At 37.7% G+C, this 11,645-nt stretch overlaps 1 protein-coding gene across 1 annotated transcript in view; it reads left to right on the forward strand.

Annotated features, from left to right (window-relative positions):
- LOC103081853 (non-specific lipid-transfer protein) overlaps positions 1-11,645 on the forward strand; it is a gene marked incomplete at its 3' end in the record, with an annotated part of 83,930 nt that overhangs the window by 67,843 nt on the left and 4,442 nt on the right. The window contains exons 8-10 of the mRNA XM_007455051.1: positions 337-423; positions 1,581-1,731; positions 2,814-2,961. Coding sequence (XP_007455113.1) covers positions 337-423; positions 1,581-1,731; positions 2,814-2,961 — 386 coding nt within the window. The remainder of the gene's footprint in view (positions 1-336; positions 424-1,580; positions 1,732-2,813; positions 2,962-11,645) is intronic.

Consider the following 11,645-nt stretch of genomic DNA (forward strand, 5'->3'; position numbering starts at 1 on the left):
CGAGGGGACCACCACAAGTTACCTAATTAGCATAACAAAGACACTTTTATTACTCAGGAAATTCCAAGGGTTTTAGAATCTCCATGCCAGGAACCCAGGACAAAAATTAGACAAAAGTTTTTTTATACAACATGATATTTTGGAGTTAGGAATTTTAAAAATTCAATTCAAATGACTTATTTATTGTAGATTGAAATGGTTTATGAAAGCCTATCTTTCATTTGTGAAAAGAGTATTTATGTATTATTCTTCTCTCTTTAACTTCTGGACCAGAACATCTTTAACAAAAATTGTGATTGCTACCTCACATTCTGTAACTACTTATTTTATATTTAGGTATTCCCAGTTCCAAAAGGAGTACAGTTTAGATGAAGTGATGGCATCTCAAAAAATTTTTGATTTTTTGACTATCTTACAATGTTGGTAAGAAAAACACATTTTAATATTTAATAGAAGTACTGTGCCTTCTCCCCACCCCCACCCCCTCTATCCCTTGGGTAGACTGTAGGCTCTGTATCTGGGCATATCTATATCTGTATCTGCTTTTATAGAACTCCTACCAAGTATAGTCCTTACCCTGGAGTGAGCACCCTTGCTTCCTATTCCTGTCTAGACACAGATTGTCTTTTCTCTTGGAAAATTATATATTTTACTTCCTTTTCTCATGACTTCCAGCTACTCTGTTTTAATAGTATTTATTAAATACTTGGCTTGGGAGGCCAGTGGAGTCCAAAGGTTTTTCCCTTGACCATTTTGTTTTCTCTGCTGTATATTTCTACTGTAGGAAATTTTAATCATACTAACTACGAGTAAAGGTAAAACAAGAAAAAAAATCAAAGCTTTAATAATGATAGTAACTCTGTCTTGAAAATGCTTGACAATATCTGTCTCCTGGAAGACTGAGTTAGTATTGCATAGCTCCTACCTGTGCCTAACTCTCACCTGGATGTGTCCTGGAGTTACTGTCTGGGATGCAAGTGAACAAGTGACGTCCATTTTTATCTGTTGCAGTATGAGTGTCTGCCCATTTTTAAAGTACAGCTCAACTCACAGAAGGCTTCTTGTGTCTGCTGCCTTCCTTCACAGCTGCTCTAAGGAAAAGGTCTATTTTGAGGAGATCTCAAGGGTCTTAACCAAACCATGGGTTTTCTGATACCTCCTATTCCATCCTTTCGCAGTTTCCAAAAGGATTCCAAGACTGATTATTTGGGAGATAGCAAAGTTGGAGCTAGTTAGGCCTATAGTAGAATCTTTTTTAGCTCAGGAATAACCTTGTGGACTCCTCAGAAGTCACCAGAAAATACCTTATGTATCTGCAGAGGCAAATCTGGGATTCTTTGCAATAAGAACTTTTTGGGAGAGACCCTTAGAGACCAAGCAGTGACTGATAGCATTTAAATTCTTGTTAGAAGTTCAGTCTTCAGATGTGAAGCATGTATAATTTTTAACTGCAGATATTACAAAGACAGTCCAATGACCAGCAAGCATACACCCAGCCTTTCCACACTGAAAGAACTCCTAGACTGAATCCTAAGATCGAGGTGAACCAGGTATAAATAACTATTTTCACCTCCTCTTAGTCCCACTTCAGATGGTGCTGCAGCAGCAATTTTGGCTAGTGAAGCATTTGTACAGAAGCACGGCCTGAAATCCAAAGCTGTGGAAATTTTGGCTCAAGAGATGGTGACTGATATGCCAAGCTCGTTTGAAGAACAAAGCATTATTAAAATGGTGTGTCTGAGATTCTGTTTTATTAATCAGTCAAGGGATTTCTTTTTCAAAATTTCAAGGTGACATCATGTCATCAGCTCTGAACGTTATTTACTTGAAAAAAATTGGTCTAGAAAATTTAATATTATAACCCATCCTAAGAATCTGTTAAGGGAAAATAACTGATAAGAACATATGCATGCACTTTTAACTAACTAGTGTGCTATTTTTAAAAATTTTGAGTTGCCTAAATATGCCCAGAACTCCAGTCTTACAGAGTTAAGGGAAAAACAAAGATATTTTCAGGAACTTTTTTGCACTTTAAAAATCACTGATTGAAGATTGAGTACAAAATGGAGGAAGTAAAAAAATAAGAATTCTGACCTGAGTTAGTTGAATATTTGAAGATACGTACATATATACACATATAAAAATGTGCATTATGTACACACACATATATAAATAAGCATATGGTTTACGTTAGAGTTTACAAAATGATTTTACAACAATGCTTTGAATTTTAAAATGTTTCTGTAACTTGCCCAAGATCACACAAGCTAGGGTGTGGCAGAGGTGAAACCTATACTCAGGTTTTCTGATTGTAGTACATTGTCCATCACATCACAGTTTTATTCCTTGGAAAAGAGGTGAGTTTGCATGTTATTATCTGAGACCAAAGGGGTGTTGATAGCATGAATATTGGAAAAATGGTTTGAATCCTAATGATCTTCTAAAAGAAGATTGTTTATTTTCATATAGAAATTCACCCATATTTTTCAGTGTACCTGAATCATAATGATCTCTTGATAAATCTCTTCAACCTATCCACCACAACTATATATTGTGGTTTGATAGAGTTTTTGTAACTTTGCACAGGATATGGCATGAGGAATTGTAAGTCCTTTTTATAGTACAAAATGTAATGTGTATGTTCATTCTCCCTCCTGGATATTCTTTTATTTGGACTTTCTGTGTAATACAGAATTAACTGAGATTTCAGTATTTATGGTCAATTCTCAACTGTTAAGGTTATACATATAAGCCTTATATAAAAGTCCCAGTTTTGATGCCCTTAATTTATTTATATATGGTTTCGGTTTTAGGTTGGCTTTGATATGAGTAAAGAAGCTGCCAGAAAGTGCTATGAGAAATCTGGCCTGAGACCAAGTGATATTGATGTAATAGAACTTCATGATTGCTTTTCCACCAATGAACTTCTTACTTATGAGGCACTGGGACTCTGTCCAGAAGGTAATATCTTTGACGAGATGCAGATTAACTTACAGCCTGTCACTGAGAACATTTCACTTTTGTCATAAAACAAAACAATTCACTAATTGCCTTTCCCTCCATGTTGGCTCTGCCACACTGTGCAAAGTGAATGTAAGCTATCTTGATCTTGGACTTTTAGAACATGTAGTCTTGGACAGTACCAAATGAGATGACAGAGTATACAAATAATTTGTTTTATGTAAATCAGGGGTACTTGTAACGCACTGTTAAGTAAAAAAAAAAAGGATAAAAAAAATCACATATGTAATTCCAGCTATTTCAAACTGTTTGAATAAAGACCTGCAGAAAGGAAAATGGAAAAACTAGTTGGTGGGATCTGGAGGATTTTTTTTTTCTTTTTGTTTTTAAAGTGGTTGTACCATTTTCCACTGCTACTAGCGGTGTGTGAGATTTCAGTTGTTTCACGTTCTCATCAACACTTGATGTGGTCAGTTTTTAAAATTTCAGCCATTCAAAAGAGTATATAGTGGTGTTTTATTTTAGTTTAATTATGCATATCCCTCATGACTAGTGATGTTGAGCATCTTTTCTTGTGCTTATTGGTCATTCATATATCTTTTGAGAAGTGTCTGTTCAGATCTTTTGCCCTTTGATTATTGGGTTACTTGTCTTTATTGTGTTGTAAAATTTATATAAATGTATATTCTGGATACAAGTAATTTGTCTGATATATGTGGGCTGTGAATGTTTTCTCCCAGTCTGTGGCTTACCTTTTTGTTTTATTAAAAGGGTCTTTTGAAGGGTCTTTTGAAGGACTGTGAGCTCTAGTACCATATTGAATAGAAGAGGTGAAAGCGGGCATCTTTACCTTATTCCTGATCTCCGGGGATGCACTTTAATCTTTTACCATTAGGTATAATGTTAGCTATAGGTTTTTTGTTGATACCATTTATCATGTTGAGAAAGTTCCTTACTATTCTTAGCCTGCTGAGGTTTTTGTTGTTGTTGTTGTTGTTTTGTCATCAAAGGGTGTTGAATTTTCAAAAAATTCTTCTGCATCTATTAAAAATGATCATATGGATTTTGTCCTTTATTCTTGTCACATGGTGAATTACATTAATTTTGAATGTTAAACTAACCTTATATTTCTGGGATTAATCCTACCTTTTAATATATTATTAGAATCAGTTTGCTAGCATTTTGTTAATGAAATTTGTTTATATATTCATGAAGGATATTTGTCTGTAGTTTTCTTTTTTTCCAAGTTGTTTTATTCCAGTCTCATAAAATAAATTGAGCAGTGGTCACTCATTATCTATTTGCTGAAATAGTTTGTGTAAGATTAGCGTTAGTTCTTCCTTGACTGTTTCATTACCAGTATAATCAAGTAGATTAAAGTTTTCTTTGGGGGGGATGTTTTCAATAAATTAAAATTTCTTAATAGATATAGGCCTGTTTATAATTTTATTTATTTACTTATTTTTTAACATCTTTATAGGAGTATAATTGCTTTACAGTGGTGTGTTAGTTTCTGCTTTATAAAAAAGTGATTCAGCTATACGTATACATATATCCCCATATCTCCTCCCTCTTGCATCTCCCTCCCACCCTCCCTATCCCACCCCTCTAGGTGGTCACAAAACACTGAGCTGATCTCCCTGTGCTATGTGGCTGCTTCCCACTAGCTATCTATTTTACATTTGGTAGTGTATATATGTCCATGCCACTCTCTCACTTCGTCCCAGCTTACACTTCCCTCTCCCCGTGTCCTTTTTTTTTTACATTCCATATATATGTGTTAACATACGGTATTTGTTTTTATCCTTCTGACTTACTTCATTCTGTATGACAGACTCTGGGTCCATCCACCTCACTACAAATAACTCAATTTCATATCTTTTTATAGCTGAGTAATATTCCATTGTATATATGTGCCACATCTTCTTTATCCATTCATCTGTCGATGGACACTTAGGTTGCTTCCATGTCCTGGCTATTGTAAATAGAGCTGCAATGAACATTGTGGTACATGACTCTTTGAATTATGGTTTTCTCAGGTTATATGCCCAGTAGTGTGATTCATGGGTCGTATGGTAGTTCTATTTTTAGTTTTTTAAGGGACGTCTGTACTGTTCTCCACAGTGGCTGTATCAGTTTACATTCCCACCAACAGTGCAAGAGGGTTCCCTTTTCTCCACACCCTCTCTAGCATTTATTGTTTGTAGTTTCTTTGATGATGGCCATTCTGACTGGTGTGAGGTGATACCTCATTGTACTTTTGATTTGCATTTCTCTAATTATTAGTGATGTTGAGCGTCCTTTCATGTGTTTGTTGGCAATCTGTATATCATCTTTGGAGAAATGTCTATTTAGGTCTTCTGCCTACTTTTGGATTGGGTTGTTTGTATTTTTGGTATTGAGCTGCATGAGCTGTTTATATATTTTAGAGATTAATCCTCTGTCAGTTGCTTCATTTGCAAATATTTTCTCCCGTTCTGAGGGTTGTCTTTTCATCTTGTTTCTGGTTTCCTTTGCTGTGCAAAAGCTTTTAAGTTTCATTAGGTCCCATTTATTTTTGTTTTTATTTCCCTTTCTCTAGGAGGTGGGTCAAAAAGGATCTTGCTGTGATTTATGTCATAGAGTGTTCTGCCTATGTTTTCCTCTAAGAGTTTGATAGTGTCTGGCCTTACATTTAGGTCTCAAATCCATTTTGAGTTTATTTTTGTGTATGGTGTTAGGGAGTGTTCTAATTTCAGTCTTTTACATGTACCTGTCCAGTTTTCCCAGCATCACTTATTGAAGAGGCTGTCTTTTCTCCATTGTATATTCTTGCCTCTTTTATCAAAAATAAGGTGACCATATGTGCGTGGGTTTATCTCTGGGATTTCTGTCCTGTTCCATTGTTCTGTATTTTCTGTTTTTGTTCCAGTACCATACTGTCTTGATTACTGTGGCTTTGTAGTATAGTCTGTAGTCTAGGAGCCTGATTCCTCCAGCTCCGTTTTTCTTTCTCAAGATTGCTTTGGCTATTCAGGATCTTTTGTGTTTCCATACAAATTGTGAAATTTTTTGTTTTAGTTCTTTGAAAGATGCCATTGGTAGTTTGATGGGGATTACATTGAATCTGTAGATTGCTTTGGGTAGTATAGCCATTTCACAATGTTGATTCTTCCAATCCAGGAACATGGTATATCTCTCCATCTGTTTGTATCATCTTTAATGTCTTTCATCACCGTCTTACAGTTTTCTGTTTACAGGTCTTTTGTCTCCTTAGGTAGGTTTATTCCTAGGTATTTTGTTCTTTTTGTTGCAGTGGTAAATGGGAGTGTTTCCTTAATTTCTCTTTCAGATTTTTCATCATTAGTGTATAGGAATGCAAGAGAGTGCTGTACATTAATTTTGTATCCTGCTGCTCTACCAAATTCATTGATTAGCTCTTGTAGTTTTCTGGTAGCATCTTTACGATTCTCTATGTATAGTGTCATGTCATCTGCAAATAGTGACAGCTTTACTTCTTCTTTTCTGATTTCGATTCCTGTTATTTCTTTTTCTTCTCTGATTGCTGTGGCTAAAACTTCCAAAATTATGTTGAATAATAGTGGTGAGAGTGCACAGCCTGGTCTTGTTCCTGATCTTAGAGGAAATGGTTTCAGTTTTTCACCATTGAGAATGATGTTGGCTGTGGGTCTGTCATACATGGTCTTTATTATGTTGAGGTAAGTTCCCTCTGTGCCTACTTTCTGGAGAGTTTTAATCATAAATGGTGTTGAATTTTGTTGAAACCTTTTTCTGCATCTACTGAGATGATCATGTTGTTATTTTTCAATTTGTTAATATGGTTTTTCACACTGTTTGATATGCGTATATTGAAGAATTCTTGCATTCCTGGGATAAACCCAACTTGGTCATGGTGTATGATCCCTTTCCCTTTAATGTGCTGTTGGATTCTGTTTGCTAGTATGTTGTTGAGGATTTTTACATCTATATTCATCAGTGCTATTGGCCTGTAGTTTTCTTTCTTTGTGACATCTTTTTCTGGTTTTGGTATCAGGGTGATGGTGACCTTGTAGAATGAGTTTGGGAGTGTTCCTCCCTCTGCTATATTTTGGAAGAGTTTGAGAAGGATAGTTGTTAGCTCTTCTCTACATGTTTGGTAGAATTCACCTGTGAAGCCATCTGGTCCTGGGCTTTTGTTTGTTTGAAGATTTTTAATCACAGTTTCAATTTCAGTGCTTGTGATTGGTCTGTTTTTATTTTCTATTTGTTCCTGGTTCAGTCTCGGAAGGTTGTGCTTTAGTAAGTATATGTCCATTTCTTTGTGGTTGTCCATTTTATTGGCATATAGTTGCTTGTAGTAATCTCTCATGATCCTTTGTATTTCTTCAGTGTCAGCTGTTACTTCTTTTTCATTTCTAATTTTATTGATTTGAGTCTTTCCCTTTTTTTCTTGATGAGTCTGGCTAATGGTTTATCAATTTTGTTTATCTTCAGAGAACCAGCTTTTAGTTTTATTGATCTTTGCTACCGTTCCCTTCATTTCTTTTTCATTTATTTCTGATCTGATCTTTATGATTTCTTTCCTTCTGCTAACTTTGGAGGGTTTTTGTTCTTCTTTCTCTAATTGCTTTAGGTGTAAGGTTAGGTTGTTTATTGAGTTGTTTCTTGTTTCTTGAGGTAGGATGGTATTGCTGTAAATTTCCCTCTTAGAACTGTTTTTGCTGCATCCCATAGGTTTTGGGTCATTGTGTTTTCATTGTCTCTAGGTATTTTTGATTTCCTCTTTGATTTCTCCAGTGATCTCTTGGTTATTTAGTAGTGTATTGTGTAGCCTCCATGTGTTTGTATTTTTTACATATTTTTTCCTGTAATTGATATCTAGTCTCATAGTGTTGTGGTCGGAAAAGATACTTGATACGATTTCAGTTCTCTTAAATTTACCAAGGCTTGATTTGTTACCCGAGATATGATCTATCCTGGAGAATGTTCCATGAGCACTTGAGAAGAAAGGGTATTCTGTTGTTTTTGGATGGAATGTCCTATAAATATCAATTAAGTCCAACTTGTTTAATGTGTCATTTAAAGCTTGTGTTTCCTTATTTATTTTCATTTTGGATGATCTGTCCATTGGTGAAAGTGGGGTGTTAAAGTCCCCTACTATGATTGTGTTACTGTTGATTTCCCCTTTTATGGCTGTTAGCATTTGCCTTATGTATTGAGGTGCTCCTATGTTGGGTGCATAAATACTTACAATTGTTATATCTTCTTCTTGGATTGATCCCTTGGTCATTATGTAGTGTCCTTCTTTGTCTCTTCTAATAGTCTTTATTTTAAAGTCTATTTTGTCTGATATGGGAATTGCTACTCCAGCGTTCTTTTGATTTCCATTTGAATGGAATATCTTTTTCCATCTCTTCACTTTTGGTCTGTTTGTGTCTCTAGGTCTGAAGTGGGTCTCTTGTAGACAGCATATATATGGGTCTTGTTTTTGTATCCATTCAGCCAATCTGTGTCTTTTGGTGGGAGCATTTAGTCCATTTACATTTAAGGTAATTATCGATATGTATGTTCCTATTCCCATTTTCTAAATTGTTTTGGGTTCGTTATTATAGGACTTTTCCTTCTCTTGTGTTTTTGTCTAGAGAAGTTCCTTTAGCATTTGTTGTAAAGCCGGTTTGGTGGTGCTGAACTCTCTCAGCTTTTGCTTGTCTGTAAAGGTTTTAATTTCTCCATCAAATCTGAATGAGATCCTTGCTGGGTAGAGTAATCTTGGTTGCAGGTTTTTCTCCTTCATCACTTTCAGTATGTCCTGCCACTCCCTTCTGGCTTGCAGAGTTTCTGCTGAAATATCAGCTGTTAACCTTATGGGGATTTTCTTGTATGTTATTTGTTGTTTTTCCTTTTCTGCTTTTAATATTTTTTCTTTGTATTTAATTTTTGATAGTTTGATTAATATGTGACTTGGCGTATTTCTCCTTGAATTTATCCTGTATGGGACTCTCTGTGCTTCCTGGACTTGATTAACGATTTCCTTTCCCATATTAGGGAAGTTTTCAACTATAATCTCTTCAAATATTTTCTCAGTCCCTTTCTTTTTCTCTTCTTCTTCTGGAACCCGCTTCCTGGAGTTGATTATTTCCTTTCCCATATTAGGGACGTTTTCTACTATAATCTCTTCAAATATTTTCTCAGTCCCTTTCTTTTTCTCTTCTTCTTCTGGGACCTGTATTATTCAAATGTTTGTGTGTTTAATGTTGTCCTAGAGATCTCTGAGACTGTCCTCAATTCTTTTCATTCTTTTTTCTTTATTCTGCTCTGTGGTAGTTATTTCCACTATTTTTTCTACCAGGTCAGTTATCGGTTCTTCTGCCTCAGTTATTCTGCTATTGATTCCTTCTAGAGAATTTTTAATTTCATTTATTGTGTTGTTCATCATTGTTGGTTTGCTCTTTAGTTCTTCTAGGTTCTTGTTAAACGATTCTTATATTTTCTCCATTCTAGTTCCAAGATTTTGGATCATTTTTACTGTCATTATTCTGAATTCTTTTTCAGGTAGACTACCTATTTCCTCTTCATTTGTTTGGTCTGGTGGGTTTTTATCTTGCTCCTTCATCTGCTGTGTGTTTTTCTGTCTTCTCATTTTGCTTAACTTACTGTGTTTGGGGTCTCCTTTTTGCAGGCTGCAGGTTCATAGTTCCCATTGTTTTTGGTGTCTGCCCCCAGTGGGTACGGTTGGTTCAGTGGGTTGTGTAGGCTTCCTGGTGGAGGGGACTGGTGCCTGTGTTCTGGTGGATGTGGCTGGATCTTGTGTTTCTGATGCGCAGGACTCCATTCTGTGGTGTGTTTTGAGGTTTCTGTGACTTTAAGATTTTAGGCAGCCTCTCTGCTAATGAGTGGGATTGTGTTCCTGTCTTGCTAGTTGTTTGGCATAGGGTGTCCAGCACTGTAGCTTGCTCGTCGTTGAGTGGAGCTGGGTCTTAGGGTTGAGATGGTGATCTCTGGGAGAGCTTTCGCCATTTGATATTACGTGGAGCCAGGAGGTCTCTGGTGGACCAATGTCCTGAACTCAGCTCTCCCACCTCAGAGGCACAGGCCTGACACCCGGCTGGAGCACCAAGACCTGTCAGCCACACGACTCAGAAGAAAAGTGAGAATAAAGAAAGAGAGAAAGAAAAAAATAAAACAAAATAAAGTTTTTAAAATAAAAAAGTTATTAGAGATAAAAAATTAAAAAGTATTAAAAATAAAAGAAAGAAAGAAGAGAGCAACCAAACCAAAAAACAAATCCACCAATGATAACAAGCACTAAAACCTATACTAAAAAAACAATAAACAGAGAAAAAACACCCAAAAAACAGACAGACAGAACCCTAGGACAAATGGTAAAAGCAAAGCTATATAGACAGAATCACACACATACACCCTCACATACACCCTCACAAAAAGAGAAAGAGGAAAAAAAATGTATATAGATAAAAAAAAAGGAAGAGAGCAAGAAAATCAATTAAAAAATCTACCAATGATAATGAACTCTAAATACTAAACTAAGATAAACATAAAGCCAGAAGCAAATTAGATGCAGAAAGCAAACCCCAAGTCTACAGTTGCTCTCAAAGTCCACCAACTTAATTTTGTGATGATTCCTTGTCTGTTCAGGTATTCCAGAGATGCAGGGTGCATCAAGTTGATTGTGGAGATTTAATCTGCTCCTCCTGAGGCTGCTGGGAGAAATTTCCCTTTCTCTTCTTTGTTTACACAGTTCCTGGGGTTCAGCTTTGGATTTGGCCCCGCCTCTGCATGTAGGTTGCCTGAGGACATCTGTTCCCTGCCCAGACATGACAACGAGGTTGAAGTAGCAGCTCATCAGGGGGCTCTGGCTCACTCAGGCTTGGGGGAGAGAAGCGTACGGAATGTGGGGCGAGCCTGTGGCAGCAGAGGCCAGCGTGATGTTGCAGCAGCCTGAGGCGTGCTGTGTGTTCTCCCGGGGAAGTTGTCCCTGGATCCTGGGACCCTGGCAGTGGCGGGCTGCACAGGCTCCTGGGAGGGGAGGTGTGGATAGTGACCTGTGCTTGCATACAGTCTTCTTGGTGGCTGCAGCAGCAGCCTTAGCGTTTCATGCCCGTCTCTTGTGTCCACACTGATAGCCGTGGCTTGCGCCTGTTTCTAGAGCTCGTTCAGGTGGTGCTCTGAATCCCTTCTCCTCGTGCACCCTGAAACAATGGTCTCTTGCCTGTTACGCAGGTGCAGACTTTTTCCCGGACTCCCTCCTGGCTAGCTGTGGCACACTAGCCCCCTTTAGGCTGTGTTCATGCAGCCAACCCCAGTCCTCTCCCTGGAATCTGAACTCTGAAGCTGGAGCCTCAGCTCCCAGCCCCCACCAGCCCCGTTGGGTGAGCAGACAAGCCTCTCGGGCTAGTGAGTGCCAGTCGGCAGCAGTCCTCTGTGTGGGAATCTCTCCGCTTTGCCCTCTGCACCCCTGCTGCTATGCTCTCCTCCGTGGCTCCAAAGCTTACCCCCCGCCACCCCCCATTTCTGCCAGTGAAGGGGCTTCCTAGTGTGTGGAAACCTTTCCTCCTTCACAGCTCCCTCCCACTGGTGTAGGTCCCGTCCCTATTCTTTTGTCTCTGTTTTTCCTGTTTTCTTTTGTCCTACCCAGGTATGTGGGGAGTTTCTTGCCTTTTGGGAAGTCTGAGGTCTTCTGCCAG

The sequence above is a fragment of the Lipotes vexillifer genome, unplaced genomic scaffold, assembly GCF_000442215.2.
Source record: "Lipotes vexillifer unplaced genomic scaffold, Lipotes_vexillifer_v1.1 scaffold844, whole genome shotgun sequence".
Classification (NCBI taxonomy): domain Eukaryota; kingdom Metazoa; phylum Chordata; class Mammalia; order Artiodactyla; family Lipotidae; genus Lipotes; species Lipotes vexillifer.